Source organism: Serinus canaria, chromosome 4, assembly GCF_022539315.1.
Source record: "Serinus canaria isolate serCan28SL12 chromosome 4, serCan2020, whole genome shotgun sequence".
Classification (NCBI taxonomy): Eukaryota; Metazoa; Chordata; class Aves; order Passeriformes; family Fringillidae; genus Serinus; species Serinus canaria.
In genome coordinates this window covers 2,010,263-2,034,927 of record NC_066317.1, presented here as the reverse complement: position 1 = coordinate 2,034,927, position 24,665 = coordinate 2,010,263, and the positions used below count along the sequence as shown (strand labels likewise).

The window sequence follows — 24,665 nt, the reverse complement described above, 5'->3', positions numbered from 1 at the left end:
CCCTGGGACAGACAGGTGAGCACTTTCATCTCCTGCAGCTGCACCTTCATTCTCACCAGCAGAACCAAACCCAAAGGGGTAACATGGCCAACCCCCAACATGTTGTGCAGGAGGATGTTGCTGAATGAATCCTTGTTGCACAGAGATTCCTTTAGTATAGGAAACCTGAACTGCCCCATGATATATTGTGCTGCTACTTCTCTTTAGGATCCATCAAGTTCTGCAGATAAATCAAAATGCCTCCAGACCAGATGGCCAAACCAAGCAACAAAAGACAATAAAGGAAATAACCAAAATGCATAAGCAGAGACAACAAATAACACCCCTGTAACCCTTTTTCTGTCCAGGATTACTTCTGACACCTGTAGTGAGCAAGGTGCAGCTTCTGGTCCCCTCTTAGGAAGAAGTTTTATCAGACTGTTTCAGTCAAATGCACACGAGCAAAGCTCCAGCTATCTGAGCATCAACAATGGATGTGGGATACAACCTGCTTTTCCTACCCCAGTTCATAAATCTCCAGTGGGTAATGAGCAACCATTTCTAGCTCACACTCCCCTCTCCTTTCCCTAAATGCTTTGATTTTTTGAATACAGTTCCATCCTGAAGTCTGCATCCTGCTGGATACCACAGTTGATTCTGTGTTCCCAGCTGACTCACCATCCCAGCAAGGACAATAAGGCACTTCAGAAAGAAGGATAAAAGGGAAAGGACAGACAGAACAGAACATATTGTGTTTTTCCCACTCCGTTAGTCAATTCCTTATTAACACTCAGCCAGAAGGATTCTACAACCCATTCCCCAGGCAGTGTTTATAGACAGAGAGCAACCCCTTGTAGTTTCTGTAGCCCTCTACAAAAACAACTTTGCAACAAATACTTCACAATAAGACATCAATACAAGCACAGCGTATGTTCCTTGAACAGCAGGACTGCAAAAAGCCCTACAGGAACTTCGCAAAGGTCTCACCTCGACAGGCAACAAAGCTACGGACATGAAGAGCAGCAGGCTGTGTTTCCAGCAGACACACGCAGGGACCAGCATGGAAAAGCTCACCAAGAGTTTTGAGGCTTTTGGACAGAGTGGGCATTTTTGTATGTTTTCCAGCTTTTATTTTACACAGAAGAAGCACAACACTTTCAATAGTTAACAGCTTGATGAACAAAACCACTAGGGCAGGAGGTGGGCAAGTCACCGCTTTTTGTCAAAGCATCCCGTGCTACTTGCTCCCTCTCCCACCCCAGTGCACCCCAACCAGAAGCAGCGGCTGCACCTCACTACAGCTCCCACAACAGGGCGGGCAGCCCCTCCCTGCAGGACAAGGGGAGCAGCTCTCACCCTACACGACATGGCCAGCAGGCCCCTGCACCACAACCTGATGGCAGACAGCCCGATGCCACACAAAAAATGATGGGAAGCCCCCTGCCCACACAATAAATGGCAGACAGAGCCCCCCGCCCAAAATGGCGGGCGGCCCCTTTTGCCCCCCGCCCAAAATGGCGGGCGGCCCCTTTTGCCCCCCCAAAATGGCGGGCGGCCCCTTTTGCCCCCCACCCAAAATGGCGGGCGGCCCCTTTTGCCCCACGCCCAAAATGGCGGGCGGGGCACCTTCTTGCCCCCCCACCACCCAAAATGGCGGGCGGCACCTTTTGCCTCCCCACCACCAAAATGGCGGGCGGCCCCTTTGACCCCCCCACCCCAAAATGGCGGGCGGCACCCTGTTGCCCCCCACCACCCCAAAATGGCGGGCGGGCCCCCTACTGCACCCACACAAAATGGCGGGCGGCCCTCCTGCCCCCACACAAAATGGCGGGGGCGGCCCATCCTGCCCCACCACACAAAAATGGCTGGGCGGCACCTTTGACCCTCACAACCAACCAAAATAACGGGCGGGCGGCCCCTTTTGCCCCCCGCCCAAAATGGCGGGCGGCCCCTTTTGCCCCCCACCCAAAATGGCGGGCGGCCCCTTTTGCCCCCCACCGCCCAAAATGGCGGGCGGCCCCTTTTGCCCCCCACCACCCAAAATGGCGGGCGGCCCCTTTTGCCCCCTACCACACAAAATGGCGGGCGGCCCCTCCTGCCCCCCACACAAAAAGGCGGGCGGCCTCCTGCCCCCACACAAAAATGGCGGGCGGCCCTCATGCCCCCCACCACAAAATGGAGGGAGGGCCCCTTTGCCCCCAACCAAAAAAACAAAAGGCGGGCGGCCCCTCCTGCCCCCCACACAAAATGGCGGGCGGCCCCTCCTTTGCCCCCCACACAAAATGGCGGGCGGCCCCTCCTGCCCCCCACACAAAATGGCGGGCGGCCCCTTTTGCCCCCACACAAAATGGCGGGCGGCCCCCTCCCCACAAAAATAAAAAGCCGGGAAGCCCCTGAGGCAAGGGGCATCCCCAAACTTGATTTGTTCTAAGAAACCATGAAGTTTTGATCCATAAAGTACAAAAATCTGAGTATCAACAGCCAAAAGTAAACCTTCAAACACTTTATCAAATATAAATCTTGCAAGAGAGAGAAAAATACCGGGGGGGAAAAAATGAGGGGGGGGAAATGATGGGAAAAAATTGAGGGGAAAAAAATTAAAAGGAAAAAAAAAATTGAGGGAAAAAAAAATTTGGGGGAAAAAAATTCAAAGGGAAAAAATTCAGAGGGGAAAAAAAAATTGAAGAAAAAAGAAAAAATATTTTTAAAATATAAAAAGAAAAAAGAAGAAAAGTAGAAGAACAACAACAACAAAAAAGATAAAAGGGGAAAAATAAAAACCCCAAAGAAATTAAAAACATTTTAAAAATAGAAAACCACCCACACAAAATAACAAAAGGGAAAATTACCAAACCCTCTAGTCTTCCCTGAGGGCAGAGCAGCTGCGAACAAACTCCACATCCCTCACGCCGAAATAAAGCAGAACTGACACAAAAATCAGCACCGAATTACGACCCTGACTCCAACCTGCTCCCTCAGCACTTGTACCCAAAATAAACATTAAAAATAAACCACGGAAAGCTGGAGCAAGCCCCTACCTGCGCATCCCAGGAGGAGCCCTGCAGGCGGCGCTGGCTTCTGGAACCTTCCGGCGCCAGGCGCTGCCGATGGAGCGGGAATGCCGTGCCCAAGGAGCGGCAGCTGCCGAGGCTCACGGAGCCCGCCGGGCACTGAGCCGCCCATCCACTGCTCCTCTTATGGACTCGGCAGGGAGAAACTGGGATTGCAGCCCTTGCCTGCTTCCCGTCCCACCTGGGCTGAGCTGGCACCGGCAGCTGAAGCTGTTTGCTAAATTAACTTCACCTGCAAACCCACCTGTAACCTGCTTTTCTTTCTCCCTTTTATATTTTGCTTTTCCAGCAAAATCCACAGAAGACCTAACTGGAATATGAATTGAAAAGTTTTAATTCTTCCCTTCCGCTGCTGGTAGCTAACACAAGCAGGGATTTCAGGAAAGCGGTGAATCTTCACACAACTTAGTTCTACTAATTACTTCTAATTCCTTAGGGTGGCAGAAGGTAAAATAGAAAATAAACTTAAATCAAACTGAAGTTCAAAGGAACCTCAAAACCATGGATTTCAAACAAAGGAAATTTTGGAAATTATGGACCTAGAATCAGCACCAGCAAAGACCTGGAGGTGAACAACACGCTGCCCAAAGCCAAGAGGCTGCGAGAGGCATTGGCCTAAATCACCCATGAAAGAGAAGCTTAAAATATCCTCAAGCCTTGCCAAGTGTTGGTAGGGGACAAAGTACATCCCGCAGCAGGGAAAAACCTGGGCAGTGGATTAGAAAAGGCAGGAGCAAAGCACAACAGCAGCAGATGAACAGTCATTGTGGTGTCAACAGCGACTGCAGTAGGATACAAGCTTTCAGGGAAAAAAAAGTATCAAAGACAGCATAAAAGATGCAAAATAAAGCAGAGTTACAGAGAAAGTCCTTGAGAAAAGGAAATAAAAATAAGAAAACTGGTTCCTGCAGTCCCACACCAATTGAGGAAGAGATTTTTGTCCAGCCCTAGGAGTAGATTTTATACTGTCTAACACACATCTATTAAGAGTTCATACAAGCTGACAGGCTGGAAATCTGTAGGATTTGAGCTGAATTGGATGGATTCACAACACAGGGCCCTTTTGCCACACGAACATCCCTGGAGAAGCAGAATGCCAGGAGCTCTGTTCCACTCCAGCACTCCCCCTCTGGACACCAGGGTGTTCAATCTCCAGGTTTAGTTCTTAGTCCAAACCCCAAGTTTCGAATCCCCAAATATCCACCTCCTTTTGGATTTACAAAATACATCAAACCCTATTTCAGGGAGGGGAAAAAAAAAAAAAAAAGCTGGAAGAGGAAAAGGAGGACATCCAGGCAAACAGACGTCATACCGAAAGGAAATTAGACAAATAAAGGGATTCCAGGGGGATCAATAAAGCATGACTGCAGGACAATTACCACGTACATTGCTCCATGATAAGGAACTTTACCAGAGATCAGGTAAATGACTCTGGAAGACACTCCTGCACACTTTCTCTCCATATCAGATAATGGATTAGGAACATTGATTTATTCCTGCATCCTCAGAAGTGCAGTGGGAGAGCAGTACCGGAGTGCTACCACATTCCCATGCAAGAGACTATTTGGTTTGCAAATTTTATTCATGTGAGTGTATTTTTTATTGTGAGAAGTGTTTAAATTTCTTTTTGACAAGTGCAACATTGACAAGCAAAAGGAAAAACAGTGAAATAATTCACTTGCCTACTGCTAAGAGAAACAACTTCCATCCTATTCCAAATAAAAGGGTCTCCATGGTGTAATTTACAACAGCTCGGTCTTTTATATGGTACACTCTTGGTCAGGATTTATATCACAAATGTCACTGGTATCTTGACTGCAGTACCTGAAGCCCAATTTGAATGTAACAACACAGGTGTTTCAGGTAAAATGCACTTCTTGCTAAAACAGGTTCAGAGATGTAAACATTATCCTCAGTTCTGCAAGTGCCCTCAATATTTATTTCAGATAAAGGGCACATTTAAAGATGTCTTAGATGGACTGAAAGACATGGTAAAAACTCCACAAATACCAGTTTGTTTCAAGCAGCTTCTTCAGTGAGTCTTGCTCTCAGGCTGCAAGCCAGGACTAACCTCAAGGATCTCCCAAAGGTACCCATGTAACAGGAATTCAGCAGGTTGCCAACATCCATTTCCATTCAGCATTATCACAACAAGTGCAATGTGATAACAAAAGTCAGTACAACAGCTTCAGACAGACATGTTCACTTTCCTTCTGTTTGTACTCTTCTCCCCTCCTAAGGATGCAAGAAATGCTTGGTGAAGTGGGAGGCTGGTAGTGATTTATAGGAAAACAGATTGGCTTTTGCCAGTGCTGCGTTCTTTACCTTGGTCTGAAGCAGCTTTGGGACTTTTTTCACGGAGTTTCCCACTCCTGTGAAGGTCACCCAATAAGCTGCGTGTATGATGTCTTATTGAAGGGCAGCAAAAATTTAAATAAAGAAATAAATAAATGAACACCAGACTGTACCCCAGCCGTAGTTCAGAGAAACATGAGCGATGAGTCATTCCTTCTTAAATGCAATTAAAAATAATTCTAAACGTAGAGTGGACAAAATGCAGAGGAAGACAGTAAAACAACCACAGTAGTCAATTTTATAATGAGAAATTTCTGCCTCCTAGTTCAGGATGCTCGTTTCTTCCTCATGCAAAATGAATAACCCCGTGAGAGGCCAATTCAGACGCTCCGGAGAACGCAGCAGTCTGGGTTTGCTGCTGGATGTGCAGCAATAAATAATAGGTAACCTTGTGTTTCCCAGCTCCTAAGGAGCAAACCCAAGGTCTGAAACAAGGAGGATCATAGAAAAGGAGCTGCCTCCAAACAACCTGGTCACTGCTTGGAAGGATGCTGCTTACCTGGTCTCAGTGAGCCCACAGACTAAGTTAGAGGCAAAGAGAAGCCAGTTTCAATGAGGATCCCCCCCAGTGCTTGGGGTCCTCATTCCCAACTCTTTCCTCCCCTACCTGGAGCTTCTTTTCCATCCTCGGCACTTCTCACCTATCCTGCTGATCACACCTACTACAGGTTGCAATAAACTGGAGCGATCATGGCTGGGCATTCACCCTCCCAAAACCAAACTTCAGAACTAAAACCACTTTTTCTTCTGGTTTGCAGCAGGCAACAGAACAGGAAGTGCCAAAATACTCGGGTCGAGGGGGCAGCTGCCCTGTGCCATTCCCAGCCAGAGCCATCAGCACACCCACACAAAGGCTTTTTTGCTGGAGCTGCCCAGCCCAAACTTCCGGCGTGTAAGGGACTGACAAGTTTAAATATTCCCCAAACTCTCACACGTCTGTCCCAACTCCAGACTTCTGAGATTTCCTCATCAGCACTACCACCAGTGAAAATGGGAGGAAAAAAAAAAAAAAAGAGTAGGATATAGGATAGGATTTCTTTTTGGATTTATGTTTGAGTATATACATACTACACTAATCTGATTATGCACTGGGAATCCTCCTCTACAACAGCTTTTCCTTTATTGACCTTATTTTCTTTATTAATAACCGCCGTAACATTAGAGTCTTAGGAGGAACGTGAAAACTGAACACACGGCACCGCATTCCTGCCTCTCCCGTTTCCATGGGGCTCACGGAACGAACCCCGCAGACACCCAGCAGCAGCTCGGCCCCACCGACCCAGCCGGGCCAAGAACGCCAAACAACTCCAGCGACCAACTTGCCCATTCCAAATGTAAATTAATGCAGCAGCCGCCGCTAAGAGCGGAGCTCCAGCTCCCGCCTTGCGCGGGGAGAGATGCGAGAGGAAAAGCGCTGGGTGCAGCAGGAGCGGGAGCAGCCTCTCGGAAGCTGCAGCATTTCATTAATTAAGATTTTATCCATGCCTTCGGAGCCGCGCTGCCACGGCGGTGCTGCAGCACGACACGCACCGCGCTGCACCACTGTGAAGTTACACACACGCGTGCCTGCGCTCCCCTCTGCGTGTGACGGTGCGGGCACACCTGCGCAGGTGCCGCCCGCGATGGTTTCGGGACAGGGATGGCATTAGTGGTTTTGTTATGGAAGCGGGTTTTTTATTGAACAGAACAGGAACCATCCCCGGCCGCACATCCACCTGCCCACCTCAAAAAACTGCCGCTGCACTTGCGGGCCGCTCGCATCCCCGCCTCCCGCGCCCCTCCGCATCCCGCGGGCTCCGTGCCCCCCTTCCCCGCTCCGCTCGGGGAATCGCCCCCCGCCCCTGCCCGCCGGGGAGCACCCACCTGGCGAAGGCGAGGCGGGCCGGCGGGGGGCGAGGGGCCGCCTCCCGGCGCGGGGGGCGCGGGCGAAGCCATCTTCGGCTCCTTCCCGCCGCCGCCCGCCTCCTCTCAGCCCCCCGCGGCCGCCACCATGCCGGGGACCCGCGGGTGACCTTGGCGGCCGCTGCGGCGCGGGCCGGTGCGTGGGTGGGGGCGCGGGGGGTGCGGGAGGCAGCGGCCGCGCTGCCGATGGATGAGCTCACGGACACATCGGCGGCTGCCGGCGGGCGGCGCGGGCGGAGGACCCGCCTCGTCCCCCCTCCTCCCCCGACACACACACACGCACACACCCCCGGTACTCCCCACCCGCGATCACACCCCGCGCGCACACACACACACACACACACACACACACACACACACACACACACACACACACACACACACACTCACGGCTCCTGCCCGGCACCCCTCCGCACACGCCCCACGGGTGCTGAACCCGCGGGGGCTTTTGTTTCAGATGACAGCGGAGTGCTGCACCAGGCGTCAAAACGCAGGGATAAACCCGGGTGGAGAGAAACGCGGGTATCCTCAGCTGTGATTGTCCTCATATCCCACCCCTCTGCTCGCAGGGTTTTAAATCCCCGAGTAACCTTTGGACGTCATCTGGTAGCATAATGAATGAGGGGGAATTCTTCCCTGCTGCCTACATAAAAACCTTTTAAGGCCAGGGAGAACCCTATAATCAGAGATCCCGATCTCCCACGTATGACAAGAATTTCTGGGAATACAATTTCCCTCGAAAACAAACCCCAAACAGCTGGTGAAGCTACAATATGCACATCAGGAAAGCGATTTAAAATTACGAAGTTACGATAAATCCATTCCATCTCTAGGCAAGTGGTTACAATGACTAATGACACTAATTTATCCCCAAATATCAACCACGGGAGCTCACTACACCCCTGCCTCCCTTTCTGCCCGAGGAAACCTTCACTCACTCCCATTTAAATGTGGCACCGTGTCACAAATCCTCACCAAAATCCCTGTCTCCTTAACAGAGCAACCTGCTATTAAAACAAATGATCCCCTTATTCAGCAGAGAATGAATTTGCTGCTTCACTCAAGTTCCTTTCCAAAAATAGCTCGTTCTTTAGCACGAGGTGTTGGAAAGCTGCTAATCAACATTTATTCCTCCGCAAAAGTGGCACGGATGCCCTGTCCCAGCCTGTGATCCCGTCAGCCCTCCTGCACCCCGGTGCCATCAGCTCAAAGTAGCCCTGGGAAGCACAGGCTCCAAAGTCACCGTGATTTCCAGCGCATTAGGGAGATGCTAAATTTACTCCAACCTGCTAATTACTTTAACAACGACTTAGTGGCGTTGGCGTGGGGATTTAGCCAATACCTTTAAGTCCCACCTCCAGCTCCGTGTCCCCGCATCCATTCCCTGCTGACGCCTTGGCAGCCTTCTGTAACACCTGGCATGTCTTTGGCTGAACAGGAGCCACCGGCTGTGGGAAGGGAAAGCACCGGTATTCCTCGCTTGTGGAACGCTGCAGGTGTAGAGGACATTGCTCCAAAACCATCTAAAAGCAAGGTTGCACCTGCTTGCCTTATATCTCCTCCTCAGATCCTGCCACAATGCCTTGTGCACAACCCACAGGGTTATCCCTGGGAAGTACCAGCACATCTCCAGCCTGCTCCAGGCTGGCAAGGGAGCTCAGCAGCTCCAGGGCCACAGCTAGACTGGATGGATCTGGATGACAAGGAAGGCTGAGTGGCCATAAAAACCAGTAATAGGTGATGGGAACTGGGGACTTGGTTATCAAGAAGGGTGGAGCAGAGGGAGTGAGTTGAAAACCAAGTCCCTGGTGAAAGGAAAGCAACATTCTGGCCATGACAACATGTCCTGTATTTTAAGATTTCGTTGGAGGAGGTCTCCCAGGGAAGCTTGGAATACTGTTCCTGCTCACACTCAGAACTGAGTTTCCCTTCTGGTTTCTTCCAGATGATTTTTACCACTTACTTCCAAAATAATCTGGTTTTGTTGTTCCTTTCTTATCTCCCAAACCTTTGCCAGGTGAAGGGCTTTCCTTACCTGTGCACTCAAGTACAACCCATTCTAAGAATGGAGCTGCTGGGGAAGAAATCAAGGACATAATAAAACTCCAGGGGGCTCCTAGGAAGTTATTGTAGCTAAGAGAGGCTCCCTGTTGTTCCCACCCTTCCCAATAAAACACCCTTTTCCACCCCTGATCTGGCTTAGTGTTCTCACATCAGAGGTACAAAAACGGGCCAAAAGTGAGATACCTGGTAGGAAAAAAACCAGCTCCAGTTCTGAATGCCTCAGCAGGGACAGATGATCCCATTTCCTCAACCACCAAGGCTGCTTGAATGCTATGTTTCCAAGCCAGGCTCCTTAGTTTGGTTCCAGCCACAGCTCCCTGCCGGTAGGAGCTGTTGATGGCACAGAGAGAGAAGAGAGAAGGGAAGCAGAAGGAAGAAATCTGACTGAAAATTAGCTGCAGTGCAGAGTGGCTGTGATTTTCAGGACCGCCTACGGGACTTGGATGACCAATTCCTACTTAATTGGGCAATATAATTTCCTAGGCATCCTTGAAAACCTCTGCCAAGACTTGGCAACAGTTCATTTCCATGTTCAGCTTTGGGGAGCAGCCCATTCTATCCCAACACACAGTGCAAGCTTAACCTTAATGAAGAAAACAATTTTTCTGCTCCAAGAATTGAGTTTTTGTGATGAGGACATCTCTTTCCAAGCCACCCTTGTGTCCTTGAGGAGATTGTTTCTATATTTTGATATTAGCTCTAATATTGTTCCATTTCTCATTGATATCTGCAGGTCCTGGGTTAAATTTCATTCCTGTGCACAGCCTGCTAACAGAGCTGCAGCCTTGTTCCCACCACTTAAAGTACTCTCCCCTGTGCCTGGAGTTAGAATCCCCCCTTGGGCACAGCTTTGCCCTTTCGCCTACTTTTCCACTTGGGCAGTGATTTCACACTCCACTTCCTTTTGGATGAACAGCCTGTAAGATTCATGGAACTGCTTTTCTCGCTAAAATATTCCTAGTATCAGGCTCTAAGCACTCTACTGTGATCGGGGTTTTTCCCGAGGGATGCTATCCCTGGGCATAAATTCCTGGGGCCAGGTTAGTCAGCCTCCTGACTCTGTACCTGACATGAGGACCAGGAGTTCCTCCCTGCTGATGCCGTTCAGGGCGGGCAGTACTCCAGTACCAGAACAATTAGCAGAGAATTTACACCGAGATAACACAGAAAGGAGCTGGATCTCCCCAGTGCTGTGTGAGGGGAACGATGCTGTGCGGTACATCTTCAGATCATCAGCTGTCTCTCCAGTGCCAGATAAAGATAGAATTTGAGTGCTGCAGCAAGCAGCATGGCTGCTCCTCCTTGTCATACCTCTATTGCTTTTCCATTTTACAGCAACAACCCCTTTGGGTAAGGGCCCTCCTCTGATTCTGCTTAACTGACAGGCCAAAAGCTGAGCCGAATTCTCATCTATAATCACCCAGTTCTGTTCAAAACCATCACTCCACGCTTCCCAGAGGTTTGCCAGCGCGGCAGGCTGCGGGATGCTTGTGTGGCTGCCGCCTGGCAGCTCTGCAGCACTGGCACGCAGTGCGATGCGCCGCCTCGGGAAACGAGCCGGTGCGGCGCGGTGGAGAGGGGAGTGCAGCCTGCAGACAGGTCTGCACACAAAGCGGGGCACCATGGAAACTGCCTGAGAACAAAGGCGCCACAGAGAGGGTCGGAGCGGCGAGCCGTGCCACGACCCGCCAGCAATGTCCGAAATACTTCTGTGCGCCTGCTGCGTCCACCTCCCAGGGCTGCAGCCCCCAGCACGCAGCGCTGACCTGGGGCTGCCCAGGGAGTGCAGCGGGCTCTGGGATTCGCTTCCTCACCTCTGAAAGAAAATTAGGAATCGTGACAGGCAGATTCCGCAGAGGACTGTGTTTTCCATCACCAAGGTGATGATGTAAAGTAGGGCAGCCCGCAGGGAATACACAGAAAAAGCATTTACTCTTCGGTAAGGACTGGAAGAGAGCCTACTAGAAGGGATAATAAGCAGGAGTTAAAAGACATACTTTGCCCTCCAGAGGCTCAGGGGCTATTTCAGGGAACTTTCAGCATCTGTTTTTTCCCTTTTTTTTTTTTTTTCCCCTCCCGTCTTCCAAGTGCCAGCTGCTGGAGATGTGTGCTGAGTTCAAGGAAACCTCAGTCCCACTGGGTATATGGCTGCTCTGATTTGTTCTTCCTTTGAACATCTGCTGCTAGCCAAATCTTCATCTCATTTGTTTTAAGACAAGTGCATGGAGTGATACCAGCACATTGCAGCTAAGGGAGTCCCCACTGTCCTGTGCTTTTCCTCCAGTGGTTGTACTGTACAGCAGGATTCAGACTGTAGCAGGGGGAAGCTGACACACCCAGCCCAACATCATCCATCTTCCTCTAGCTCAGGAAGAGCTGAAACATGATTTTGGTCTGGAAATCCTGATGGATAACAACAGTGTTTACTCCTAGGATGGAGAGGTATTTATAGATCTAGTGGGTTTTCCCCCACATGACATTTGTATGCCCCTGACAAGCACCAGGAAACAACCCCTAGCAATTCCCACACTGCTTGTGACGATGTTGAAAAACCACAGCATGACATTGCCAGTTCTTTTTCCTCTCCAGTGGCTCTGAGTCTCAGTGACAGATGAACACAAAACAGATGGGATGGTGGCAGAACCTCATCAGATGGACCTGATGGGCCCCAAGCTGCCCGTGCTATCGCATAGATTAGTGTCACATTATGCTGGGCTTTGCACTTTGATATTGAAAGCCACAGACTGGCTTTAGCCTTTTGTCTTGTCCTGTCCAAATGCCGAGATCCTCATTTTGATATTATGCAGATAATAGATTTTAGAAGATACATCTATATTTTTGTGCATTGACTCGCTGTGCTAACCTTTGAAATAGCAGAAGAGGCTCTTGTGCTGCGTGAAAAGGCTTTTTGAATTGCTGCATTTAAAAGATCAGACCAAAAAACTCTACACAAGTATTTGGTCTCGCTAGATTTTTGTCATGCATGCTTCTCAGATTGCTATTATTTCATGTAATTATTTAATAGCCATATTAGTTGGAAATATCTGTATATGGCCACATCAACAAACCTGACGTGTCCACTCAGCCTGAGAGATCCCTGTGAGCTGTTCTGCCAGCAGCTACAGCAAAGCCATGTCACTGAAAAATAACATCTCTCCTCTGTGACACAATTGCTCCTTGCCTTTTGCACAGCAGACACGGGATGTTCCCAAGAGACACTCACTGCAGGCACCCCATGGAGCCAGCTTGCTGGGACCAAGAATGTCAGTCAGTGCAGAAGGGTGTGTCCTGCCTCTGCACAGAGCCACCATCGTGTCCTTGTCAGCAAACAACTGTGGCATGCTAGGTGAAGACAAAAAACCTGGGAAGCCCATTTCTTTGGAAGCAGAGCTGCTTGGTCGAGCTGGTGTTGCTGGAGGGGTCTGGCAGGTCAGCTCCTCTCTCCGGAGGTTTCCAGTCAGGCTTTAGGCATGATGCAAACCCCAAGAGAACAGCTCCCCTGTGGCACCATGTCACTTCTCATCCCCATCACAGCTAAAGCCAGACAGTGCTGAGACATGAGGGAAAGAAAACTGTTTTAAAATTAACCCTTTGAACCTAGGTCAGAATCTCTCTGGATGAGGCAGCCACAGAGATTTGGAAGGGCCAAAATCAGAATAACTGTGGTGAGACAGGCTGATGAACATCTGCCCAAAAAGCAGGACACACTGACTGCCATCCAGCAGCCTTCCCACCAGGAGAGTGGAGAGAGACTATTTTCTGGGCAAGCTGTTTCTTCCCAGGGCAGGATGCCAGCTCCCCTTGTCCCTGTCTCACCCAGCACCAGCTCCAAGAGGAATAGCTCCATTTCTCCCCATGAAGTGCCACCTCACATCCAAAGGACAAGGTATCCTCTCTACATACCATGGGACCACACTCACATTAGCTCTCACATCCATACCTCCACATTGTGAAAGTTCCAGCCACCTCTTCCCATTAAGAACTCCTCAGGAAGCTGCCCAAGGAAGGGCTCCCTCTTCTGCATGCACTCAGCTACCAGTTGCTTTAATCCATTTGAATTTCCCTTAAAATTGTTGCTTTTGCACAATATAAGAAATCAGACATATATATATATATAATTATATACACATAACTGAGGACAAGGTCAATGTGAGGTTCCCAACCAACAATGCAAGACAGTAGGTGTTTGAAGACTGGGCCACATGGTAAAGGCAAGATTTCATACAGCACAGGGGTGGTAATGAGGGCACCTGAAACAGGGGATGAGGTGCCAAATTCGGGCTTAAAAGCTGCAAAGTGGCTCTGTGTGTGTCTCCCTGCTGGAAGCTGCAGCTGACCATGTCTCTGCTGCAGCTGTACCTATATTTAGTTGTACTGAGGCAAAGAGGTGGCTATTGAAGTACACCTATAGCTGCAGCCTAAACCCAGTCAGGCTACACAGCTGCATGTTTCAGCATCCAAACAATTGTCAATATTTTGGCTTGACTGTAACCACGTAACCTGGTTTTGCCATCAGAGTAAGAGCGTGGCAAAAGGACGTGGATCAGAGCTGGAGAGTTTCAGACATGCTGGTGGGTAAGGAGGTGGTGAGAGGGGAATCCAGTGGAAAAGAGAGAAGGAATAGGCAAAAAAGGAAGACAGTAAAGGAAAAGGAAGTCTGAACCAATAAGAAAAGGGAAATGAATTCAATCTTTCTTTATTTTTTCAAGATACTGTAATTTTTCCACAGTTCTGCTTTTACATCAAAAATTACTTTGGTGGACACACAGACCTGAACCAACAGGTCACATACGCTTTGTATCTGCAGACATGGAAAAGGCTTTCTAGGCAAAACCTTGCAAGAATTTACCTACTGAGGCACCAGATCTGAGAGAGTGGCCCTATCCCCGAAGCACTCATAGAACCAATACTGTACAAAGCACCAGGTAACAAAAAGCTCCTTCTTGTAACAGAATGTTTCTGTGTGTAACAAGAAGGAGAAAGAGAAGCAACAACCGTGGTGAGGGAAAACAAACCAAAACAAGAAAATTGCACGAGGCACGGAGGTGAAAAGGTGTTCAGCCATATCTGGTCCATACCTCATTCAGCGAGTAGGAGAAATGGACCATCCTTCTTGCCCAAAATAAAAGCACACAGCTTCATCTAGGGGATAGTCCAGCTGTTCCTAACGCTGTTTGTGCCTCCAGCCCAGGACAGCTGGAGCAGCTTTGCCCTCTGCTGGTCCCGGGAGGGCTCTCAGCCCAGCCCAGGCAGGAGCATTCCTGTGCCACGGACACCTCCTGGGGCTGTCACCCTTGCTCCCGGCCTCCCCAGGCCATCAGAGCCAGGATTAGATACAGCACAGAATTTGAGGAGCTGTCAGCTTAGTCAGGGTAATAACACCACAGAGGGAATGAAAAGTCTGGAAAAAGAGCAAAAAAAAATCCCCAAAAATGAAATATGATGGAGCATTAGTCCCTGCTCCAGCCCAGAATGGTAAAAGGGGTAATCAATGGCCCTAATTAAATCACACCACACTAGAAGGCGTTTCCCATCAGACTCCTCACTGCATTCCAAGTGCTTTCTTTCACGAAAATCACCAGAATTGGACACTGCAAGGAAACATTTAGAAACAGCATTCCTGGCAGCCAGCTGCCTCCAAGGGGGGCACAGGGCCAGAGGAGAGAGACCCCAGGTAGCCCCTCTGCCCACAGAGACACCACTCACTCCCAAGTGCCAGAGCTGGTTTGTCCCTTCCCTTCACCCCGGTCCCACTTGTTTTGCCACTTTGAGGAGTTTGTTTGGTTGCACTCAAAATGCCACAAGGCGAGAAAAGCACAGCAGTGTTTGTCCAGCACAAACCCAGTCACCCTGGCAACGGCCAGCAAAACTTTCCCAGCCTCTCCACTAGCTCCATTTTGTCCCGGTTTTTGCCGGCACTGGTGTGACTTGGGTGACAGCAACCAGTGCCAAGTATGCCGTCAGCACCATCCCAGCAGAGGCAGGGATGGATGCAAGAGCTGGCCTGGCTCTGCTGGAAACTGAGGGACACTCGTGTGCTGCCAAGCCCCTGGGAGCTGGCAGCTTCCTAACACCATCCACAGCAGAGCCCTCCCTTGTAGGAAACGTAGCTGCATTACTTACTGCCTCACTCAGGCAGTCTCAAAGTCACCCAAGCATAGCTGATCTAATTATTTTTCCAGCACTGTGCAGCATTATTGCCATGATTTAATCCTGCCCGGGATCATTAGACACCGTGGTACCGTTAAGAAAGCAATTATGACACTGACCCATGTTTTCAGGGACCTGGGCAGGCAAGTGCCTTTGTCATCTATCAGAAGGTAATTTTCTAATGTGATTTAGAGCCTCTCTAGAAGAAGATAATGTACTTACCTGCTGCCTTTCAAGGATGCCTTGAAGTCTGACTTAAACTCGGGTACAGCGAATGTCCTAGGGGGGAAAACCTCTCAAAACACAAGTGTTAGCTGTGTAAAATAAAGCAGGCAGAACAGGTTGGCTCCAGGTGATGGTAGGATGAGGAGAGTCAAACAAACATTAACCCAAAGTTCAAAATCAAGTGTAAAAAGGCTTTTCCACATTGCAGGGATAGTGGGGTAGCAGCATCATGTGTGAGTGGGATACTGGGCTGAGTGGGGGCCACTGGCTACTGAAAAACAGCAGCTCCAGTCACCGTGGAGTATCAGGCATGTGTTCCACTAAAACCAGTCCTGCTGCTGCCATGCACAGTCTGCAACTCGTGGAAGAGAGGTAAAAATATGAGTGCTAAAAATAATTTCAGATTCAGCCCCGTGCTGGGTCACAAAGAGCAGAATCAATGCTGGGTTCTGCTCCAGGCAGATGGATGGCAATGTAATGATGTTATTCCAAAACACTCAGTCCAGGGAGACAGAAAAATCAGCAACAACAAAGGAGCACTCCAAGGTTAACAATTCCTACAGTTTTACAGTGTCATCCTGAATTTCTAAATAAAATGTATTTTCTGGGGAAAAAGAAAGGCAAATGTCAGTGTGGGAAGCTCCTAGAGGTCAAAGAGAAGTTGCTTTAGGGATGCATTTCTTGGGCTGGTAAAACTCAGTCAGACGAGGAAAAGACAGCAGCAGCAATTAATTGTGGTTTGTACTTAAAGAAAAAAATACACAAACCATTCTGGCACACTTGAGAATCCAGGCTTCTTTTGTAAAAACATCTAGGCCATCCTCTCCATTCCTGACTTCTGAATTAAGTGGCAAAGATTCTGTTATTAACTCCTCGAGGAAGTCTTAAACAGCAACTGGCCTTCCCTGCTGGAGCAGATTGCTGCACTAGTTTAGAAAAGGAGAAAAATAAAATTGATGTTTAAATGTTTAAAGGAATTAACCTGCATAAATATGGAAAGAAACAGAAGGGTGACTTCTATGTGCTCAAGTGAGGAATTATTAATAAACGAGCAAAACTCCCCAACTCACGCTTTTGCAGTTCTGTTCCACTCTCCACCAAACATAAAAAGCCTGAATCATTTATGACCTAAATTATTTATAACACAGATATATTTTTGACTGAAATGAATTTCAGCAGCAAAATCCCAAGCATTTTACCAAGAGTAGGCTGTGGGGTTTATTTTTTCCCTTGACATCACAAAGGGGAAAAAACCCTCCTGTCTTTCAGGCTGGATGCCTAGAAGACATTAATTGATCAATTCTTTTCACAGCTGGGTATGAAACCTCCTCTCTGCCATGTTACACAACTTCTCACCTAGCCAGGAAGAGAGGAGTTAAAGATCTGACAATAATAGATTCAAAATGCTGCAAGTGGACTCAACAGGAATACTGCAGGAGTGCCTGGCACACAGGTTAGCTCCTGCTCTTCCCCTGCAGCCCTCTGGGAGGAATCCTGCATGCACCATTTCCAAGAACCATCAGCACGCTCTTCCCCTCTAGCCCCAAAGCTGGTTCCTTATCTTGCACTTTTCCCCTCTGTACTCTTGCTATCTTCAGTGTGATCACTGCTACTCCCTCTCCATTCAATCCCGCCCCACCAGCAGACTCAGTCAAACAGAAGTGAAACCTTGTGGAGAATTCCAGTTCCACATTTAATTTTCCCCTTTTTCAGACTGCTGGTCCTCCGTGAAATACCTTAAAACCATGAAGATCACCATTCTAACTCGTGAATTAGACAACTTGAACACTTATCTGCAAATGAGTAACAAGATGGAGTTGTACCAAACATACTCTTATTTCTTCTTCTGAAGATTCTTCTAAAAAATAAAAAAGTCTGAATTCAGTTTAGTGTGTATTTATACATTTCCTTCCAAACTCCTCAACGGCAGATTTCCTGCCAGCCCTACCCACCTGAAAGTAACAGAAGATTATTCTCCTCTATTTTGAAACAGCTTGATGGACTAAAAAGAGGCCTAGAGAGGTTTATGCAGCATTTATCACTTTTATTATTTATAGTCTCACAAAAGCAAATTGAAGAATTAGAAATACACAACTGAAATTCTCAAGCATTTTATTTTATAACCTAGTGTATAAAACATACAAAAAAAACCCCAAAATAAAAAAAAAAAAAACAAAAAAACAAAAAAAAAAAAAAAAAAAAAAGAGAGAGAAAATCCCAACAAAGTGGAAGTGAACTAAAGGAAGATCTCATGATACACATGTTCCAAGAAGCTTTACCTAAGGGCTCAGAAGCAGTAAACATTCAGCCTAGTAAAAATGGGGTTCAGAACCAATCGTCACACTTGCAGTCTGCAGAGTTATGGCTCCAAGGGCCCGGGTTGAGTTGCTGGAAGCAGCAGTGCGTGTGGGGGCTGGTGTTGGATGTTCTGTCTGGAACAGCTGCCGTTCACTTCCAAGCTCACATCAGCCCTGCTTAGGTGTCCTCAGTGAAGCGAATGTGTTTGCTCGTCTGTTGGGTCTTCTCCAGCCGCATCCTTTCGGCTTTGGCAATCAACTGCAAGCAGCAGAAATGATGTGGAAAATTAGAGGAAAACCATATTGTTAGGATTTGACCTTATAGTCATGGATATAGTCTATCCCTCCTTCCTCCCAACGTGTTTGAAGACATGGAAATGGCAATTTCAAAATCCTAAAGTACAGCCTCATACAGAAGTTAAAGAAGTCTATTCTTTTATTAGATTTATTTTGCTACTGATGTAGAAAAAACAAGGTTAAAACACAAAAAAAAAACCCAAAAAGAGTGCTTTATGAATATTGTGGAGCTTTAAACACAACTCCCCCCCAGCAAAAAATCCCCACCTGGCTCCCTAAAAATAACAGAAAAAACCCAAACCCACAGAAACTCCAGAGGAACGCACTGAAGAAAAACCACAGAAGCACAGAAACCACAAGAAAAGCACACAAAATAAAAACACCTTATAAATCCCATACATGAACAAATACACAAACACACTGAAAACACACACAAAAATATCCTAAACCCAGGCAAAAACATTCACCCTGAAATCACAAACTCACATGAGAACACGCACAGCAACCACAAAACCCCTAAAACCCACACAAGAACAGGAAGAAAGCACAAACTCCCCTAACACTACAAGAATGCACACAAAAACACACACACAAACAAGAAAACCCACAAATCAACACAAGAATACACACACAAAGGCTCCTGGAGAAACACCACAAACCAACACAACACCACAACCTGAGGGCACATAAAAACTCCACAGAATCCAACACAGGAACACACTCGAAAGCACACACAGAACCCACAACTCGCTCCCACCAAAAAAAACCCACCAGGCTCCCTAAAAAATAACAGAGAAATCCAAAGCCACTAAGAAACACCAAAACCAGCTCCTGAAAAATATGCAATCTGCCAAAAAAAAAAAAAAAAAAAAAAAAAAAAAAAAAAAAGAAAATAATTACCAACACTCTTCTAAGCCTCTCAAAACAATTACAAAGCCCCAGTACATGAAGAGAACTGAAAGTACATATAAAATCTCCAAATCCCACAAAAACCAAGAGTCAGAGGCATGTACAGAACCCACAGAACCCATCACAATATACACAAAACCACACATACAGGAACCACTAACCAGCACAAGAAACCACATGAAAATGCACTCACACAGAACACAAAAATACCTCAAAAAATTAGGAATAAAATTTAAAAACCCCTACAACCTAAAAAACCAAAAACCAAAATCACCACCCCCTAAAAAAACAAAATAAAACCAAATCAAAACAACAACAAAAGCCAAAAAAAAAAAACCCACAGCAACTTCTCTGCTGGGGACAACTCAACCATTTGAGCTGGAGTTATGGGGTCACTTGCACTCAGACAATCCAGTGTGCCAGATTTGTTCACATACAAATCAAATTATTTATTACTTCCGCATATGACTGAGTCCTGCACACAGCATGGAGGTGCACCTTATGCTGCTGCACTCATGTGGCAGGCAAGATTTGAGGCCTTTCCAACCAGTTTCCAGCAATAAAACTGCCCTCAAGATGGCTAAGTGCCTAAAGAAAACCAGTTTAAAACAGTTCAGCCCTAGGAGGGAGCAGAGTAAAGTGGTTTAGTCCTTCATCATATGGGATGGACAATGACAAACATGGGAAGGGAAGCTCTAAGACTTGAGCTGTCCAGCTCATATTGCTGAGTGTTTCTCCATTAGAGAATGTGCAAAAGGCCTCTAGGATTTCCATTTCTAGCTTATCAATCCAGCACCAGCACCCACGTGTAAGCACAGGGCTACTCCTGAATGCAAAGAGGGATCCAGCCATTCCAGGACACCAGGGAAAGGTGTTCTGGGGTGGCAGCTGTCCCAGAGCCCCACAGACATGTCCAGCCTTGCAAGGACACAGCCCCCCAGGCATCATCAGGGGAGGGCTGCCGTGCCCAGGCATTCCCACTGCCCTTGCCAAATCCTCCATTCTCACTCCCTCCCCAAATGCCTTTCATTTGTACCACCCCTCCCAGCCTCCCAAACTCACTCCCTCCTTCCCCTGTGGAAAGGGTCCAAGGTGCAAGGGAGGCCCAGCAGCACTTCCCCCCAGGAGATGAGGATCCAGGGGGAAGCTTGCAGGCACTCCTGCCTTGGCTTTGGCAAAGGGAGCCTCCCTTCGGTCTGGAGTTGAAGGCTACAGACTGATGAATTGCTCTGGGGCTGAATGAAGTGGCACAGCCTGAAAAAGCAGCTCTGGCTGGAAGTTTTCCATCTGTGCCAGTAAATCACCCAGGTGGTTTCATCAGGCAGTTAAACAGACAATGGGGAAGATGGATTGGGAAGGGGCAGCAGAGAGGTGACAATCTACCAGGCCTGGGGGAAAGACAGGACACCTTTTTCACTCCAAAGGATGGCCAGGCCTTTTCTGAGAGGCCTTGGGATATCCTATCTCTTTTGGACATCTGGTTTATTACAGGAACTGCCCCAGAAGAAGTGAAATCTCAACCACTTGCTTTGGTTTTGGGCACTGCACCAGCTGTGCGTTGCAGTGATCCTTAACCATTATCCTGAAGAAAGCCAAACAGGCCTGGATTTTTAGAAACCATGGAAAAGAGGAATCTCAGACTACCTCAACTGTCCATGCTTTTCAACACTGATTCAAAGAAAATCTAAGATGCCTTAATTCCAATCATAATGCAGCTAACAGGCAAAAAGTTCCACTTCCAAATGGTGTAAGGGATTTCAAACGTCATTAACAGAATAGACCTTGATAAGGAAGGGACACTAATGGCACATTTTACTGAGTATGTTTAATTATGAATTATTATACTACTTCTTCCCACCTTTGGGACCTTCACAAGAAATCACCTTAGAAGCACTAAGGAAAACGTTTTAAGTGGGAAAATATTAATGAACAGAAAAAATATCATTTTTTTATCAGTCTATATTTCAGGAATACAGCCTGTAAAAGAGTGAGGAAGGGGTTAAGACTTACTGACTGCAGCGAGGCATTCCTGTCTTGATGTTTTGCTTAACAGCGTTAGCATTTAAATAGAATTCCCTGGCTTTGAAGTTCACACCTCCCTGTGTGGCAAGGTGATGGGCAGGGGGAAGGAGCAGGAGTTTGCATCCTTGTGCTGCCAATTGTTAGGCAGAACCGAGACAGTTTGTATTTGCAAGCCCAGATGAGGTACATTACTGCCCAATTTACACCAGCTTGGTCAACAAATACCAATCTTCAAAAGATGAACAAGAGAAACTCGAGAGCAAGGGCTGCTCCTACAGTCAAAATTCAAGTCAAAGGTCTCACTGGCACCTTTGGTTTAAAAAAGTAAAAGTACATGACAAAAAAAAAATCCTGGCAGCAATCAGAAAAACGTTCTAAAGCTGTGGTTTTAAAATTCCAAATTCCTTTTCTGCTTATATTAAACAAAAATGGCTCGAATCAATGCCATCTTTAGGCTTTCAAGAAAATTAAATTAGACATTTGGGCAAATTCTTTATGCACATCTTAGTTTAAAAAATTCCAACTCATTTTTCTGCGGGATCTCTGAAAGAACATTCACACAAACAGGATAAGACATGCAAAATATGCCTTATACATGATAAGGTTTTGACCTGTACAACTGCTGCTCCTTTAGGTCAATGAAATATTTATTTTCCATTTTATGTGGGACAGGATTTTTTTCTCTAAAGTCCAGGAAACAAAGAGCCTCCAAAGTCAGCAACAAATAATTAAGGTCAGATGATTCTGAAGTTTTGCAAGCCACAGCAAAAAAAATTCAGGCTAAAGCCAACTCAGAAACCTTATCTGGATTGTGTGTGAAGCAAACCTGGCAATAAAACGTCTGTGAAATACTCTCTGGCTCCTCTCTGTCAAGTCAGGGATCTGACTGGCTTAAGCAAGGAACCCTTCATGCCTGGAAGGACCTGCTGGGGCTGGAGCAGAGGCTGCAGCCTGCAAGTTCATTGCAACACTCCCTCAGGGCTGCAGCCACAGGCACAGCCAGGAGAAGGCTGCCATGTCCCAGTTTGGAACTGGAAGCTGTACAGCCATGGATGCTGGCAGCAGCACCCAGCTTTGGCTGGGGCAGAGCAGGGGCTCCTGACCACTCTGGGAACACACAAATAGAACTGTGTTAATGGTGAGGGAAATGAGATTCATTCTCAAGAAAATTATTTTCTGGATCATATTAGAGATTTAAGAGTGTAGCACTAGACTTGATTTCACTAGAGCACATCAAGACTACTTAACTTATTATTGAGCTCATCCAGACAGGGTTTCAAAAGAAATCCAGCTTACAAGTTAAATTCAGGCCTTTAGTCATGGACTTAACTTTCTCCAGTTGTCCCTGTAATGGCAAGTCTTGCACTTGCCAGCTGCAGCAGGACAGCCACACTCTGTACTTTGTGGCTGTAAAGCCCTGCTGCCAGGTCAGTGGGAATTGATTTAGCAGAATTAAATACACAGACTATCAAACCACGTGGAGCAATGCAGAAACAGGGTCATGTTTTCAGCCCTGGCTGTGGAGGGAAAAGCTGAGGTTTGCAGATTACCTTCTCTGTACCCCGCTTCTTTTCTCGAGGCTGGTTCAGCTTAGCTTGCCTGTCCACCAAAATCTTCTGCCAGTAACGCTGCTCATGGTCACCTTGGGGGAAAATTGACACGGAGCAATGTCAATAAACACAGCCACCAGAAATGCATCCACTTCCTACACTCATTAAAATATCTGTTAGGCAAAATCAACAAGTATTTCCCCAGTAGTTTTAAATTTCCAACCCACAGAAGCCAGAGAGTTGCTCTCTACCTGTCATCAGCAAAAGGAGCTGAGCTCTAGCTGAAGTTTCACCAGAGCACACACAGACCCCTTTGATTTACTGATGTACTCAACCTCAGACATATTTTAAACAGCTACCAAACAGGAGATAGAAAAAAAAAAAAGGAAAAAAAAACCGTAATTATTGTAGGAACAATTCAGGCTATTTTGTTTCATCAAAACCATTGCCTGGGGACTTCGTGAGCTGTCAGGAATATTTGAACATGGGCAGCAATACAAAAGGAAAAATTTCTGCAGCTCTTCTCAGCAGCTACTTGGCAGGGAAGCAGAAGTTTGCCACTGTTCCTTCTGGTTTGTGATGTAATTATCACAATGGGAATTCTGTGATATCATTTTGCACGGTCTCAGGGTTCATCTTCAGCCACAGGGAAGTTTCTGAATGATCTCAGAAGAGATTCCTGCAGAAGTTAACATCTCAACGTGATCACATCTTGCCAGATGCCAAGCAGAAGATACTTAAAGTCAAATCCTGAAGAGTAAAATACTACTGGGAAATCTTTAGTCCCTGCTGCAGAGAGCATTAAATATTCCTTCCTTTTCATCTCTCACCTTCTGCCACCAAGTAAAACAAAAATCCCAACTGTGAGTCCTTTGTGCATTCCTGGAAAGCTTTTCCATTCTCATTTCAATGAGCCACTTAGAAAAAAAATAAATCTTAAGACCATGAATGGAATGCTCCTACAATGTAGTACTTACTCCTAATCTCCTACTACACTCTGATGTAAGGACACAAAACCAGAGACAAACAGACACAGAGCACACAGCTGTAGAACACCAAATTTGAGATTATTTCTGGATCTCTGAAACACAGAGAACACAGGAGACAAATCTGTCTCCAAATGACATTAGCAGCACTCGCTGAGTCTCAAACTTCAATTAACTTTGGTATCATCATGAAGGTTAATGCTTCCATCAAAGCTTCTCCTCCTGCAATCCTTCACTGGCATCTGCATCCCTTCACCCACCAGACTGGGTCCTAAACCAGGATTTAGGCAAGTGTGGGATAAAATATCTAAATACAGATAAGGCAGTCTCATACTGACTGTTTAATCTGGGGGGTTTTGGAGTTTTTTCCTCCATTTTTGGGGGCATCTCTGAAATACAAAAGTTTTATGAATACACCAAGTTTCACAGACTTCCTCTTTTTTTTCTATCCCTCAATCCCACAAAGAGGCTTCTCCACACAAGGCAAACTAATCCAGTCTGATACAAGATACAAATTTAGAACAGCACAGTCATTTCAGAAAGAAACAACACGCATTAAAATGAAGTTGAAAAGTAGAGCCCTTCTTATTCTGGCCTAAATTATTCAACTTCCTGAAAAATAAAGATCAATTAGTGGGTAAGTGCTAAAACCCACTTTAAGTGTATCCATGCTGTTAGATCCTTGTCATGTCATTTCACACATATGCTCAGTATTTTCAACCAAGTCTTCCTTTAAAATTCTTTTGCATTATCAGAATGTTCTATTCATAAAGCTGCAATGTGAATTAGGCTCTATAACCCCTTGCTACTGAAAGTGAAGCAAATCCATCTAAAAAGAACAAAATTTAAGTTTGTAGT

The 24,665-nt window shown here is 46.9% G+C and overlaps 1 protein-coding gene across 6 annotated transcripts in view; it reads right to left on the bottom strand.

Moving 5' to 3' along the window:
- Window positions 1–17,841: 17,841 nt before the first annotated feature.
- The window catches only part of LARP7 (La ribonucleoprotein 7, transcriptional regulator), a 29,103-nt gene continuing 22,279 nt past the window's right edge, over window positions 17,842–24,665 (bottom strand). For all 6 annotated transcript variants that reach the window (XM_050973737.1, XM_050973736.1, XM_030239502.2 and 3 more), the window contains 2 exons: window positions 22,822–22,913; window positions 17,842–18,302 (listed from right to left, as the gene is read on the bottom strand). In XM_050973737.1, coding sequence (XP_050829694.1) covers window positions 18,222–18,302; window positions 22,822–22,913 — 173 coding nt within the window. In that variant the 3' untranslated portion in view covers window positions 17,842–18,221. The remainder of the gene's footprint in view (window positions 18,303–22,821; window positions 22,914–24,665) is intronic.